This window comes from Olea europaea, unplaced genomic scaffold (assembly GCF_002742605.1).
Source record: "Olea europaea var. sylvestris unplaced genomic scaffold, O_europaea_v1 scaffold36097, whole genome shotgun sequence".
Lineage (NCBI taxonomy): Eukaryota > Viridiplantae > Streptophyta > Magnoliopsida > Lamiales > Oleaceae > Olea > Olea europaea.
Window position 1 is genome coordinate 1 of NW_019255317.1, and position 1,162 is coordinate 1,162.

The window sequence follows — 1,162 nt, forward strand, 5'->3', positions numbered from 1 at the left end:
TTTTGAGTGGCCCATATGATTACTCTTTTGTTTCCCACAATTGTTTCTTGAATATATTCTGTTTGTTATGGATTCTTGACGCACTTCTTATTTGATAAATGGAAATTATTGTTTTTACCCTCTTGTTGTGAGTTGTAAATCTGTCCCATAGTTGAATTTTGGATCTTGAATTATTTGAGCAGATGGGTGAGACAGTTGAATCTGAAGCTAGACTGGAAGTGTCAGTTTCATTTGGTAGGTTTGAGAATGATTCACTTTCTTGGGAGAAATGGTCGTCGTTTTCACCAAATAAGTATATGGAGGAAGTTGAAAATATTTCAACACCAGGATCAGTAGCTCAGAAGAAGGCCTATTTTGAAGCACACTACAAAAAAATTGCTGCTCGGAAGGCCGAACAGTTGGAGGAAAATCCAACGGAACCTATTAGTCAAAGCCCCGATGAGTCAATCAGAGAGGATCACTTTGGAAACCTGACTTGTTTGGATACTGAGTCGGGCGAATCCAATGATGATAAATCTGGCGAAGTAGTTGATAATGTAATCACTTTTGATGAGGCAAGAGATGATGATGCTGGACAGATGGAAGAAATTGAGCCCGAAACCTGTACGACTGATTTGACAAGGATAACCCCTTCTGGATTGACAAAAGAGGATGCCACTGTGACTGTAGAGGGTGGAAACTCGGGAGACCAGGAAGATGAGGAAGAGTTGAATGCTAATGCAGTTAACACTGAATTAAATGATAGAAAAGAACCTGTCTTGGTGAAGGAAGTGATCCCTCAAAAGGATTCTCAGGACAGTGCGAAACAGCCATCAAAAATGAAAGGCAGGGCAGAAAAAGCCAGTGTAATTAAAAAGGAAAATCCCAAATTGAATGCACGAAATCAAGTTCAAAAGGTCAAGTATTGGAACTTATTTGGCATTTTTAGTATTGAGTAATCTAATCTTAAAATCTGTTTAACTGATTTGACTGATCTGGTGTTTTAATTTATTTGTTTCGGTTGTTTAGGTGATTCCAACTAAAAAGGGAAGAAATTTGGCTGGGACAAAGAAGAATATTGTATCATCTTCGGCCAAGTTGCCACAAGTTACTGCTCCTAGACTATCAAAACTGACATCGATTTCCATGCCTATATCTGCCTCCTGGCCCTTGAAAAAGGTCC

At 39.0% G+C, this 1,162-nt stretch overlaps 1 protein-coding gene across 1 annotated transcript; it reads left to right on the top strand.

Moving 5' to 3' along the window:
* Nucleotides 1–6: 6 nt before the first annotated feature.
* LOC111386546 (protein WVD2-like 7) lies at nucleotides 7–1,158 on the top strand (the record flags this gene model as incomplete). The annotated part of the gene is made up of 2 exons (XM_023011005.1): nucleotides 7–896; nucleotides 1,009–1,158. Coding segments are annotated over exons 1-2 (864 nt in total), but the record flags the coding sequence as incomplete, so codon positions are not given.
* Nucleotides 1,159–1,162: the final 4 nt, after the last annotated feature.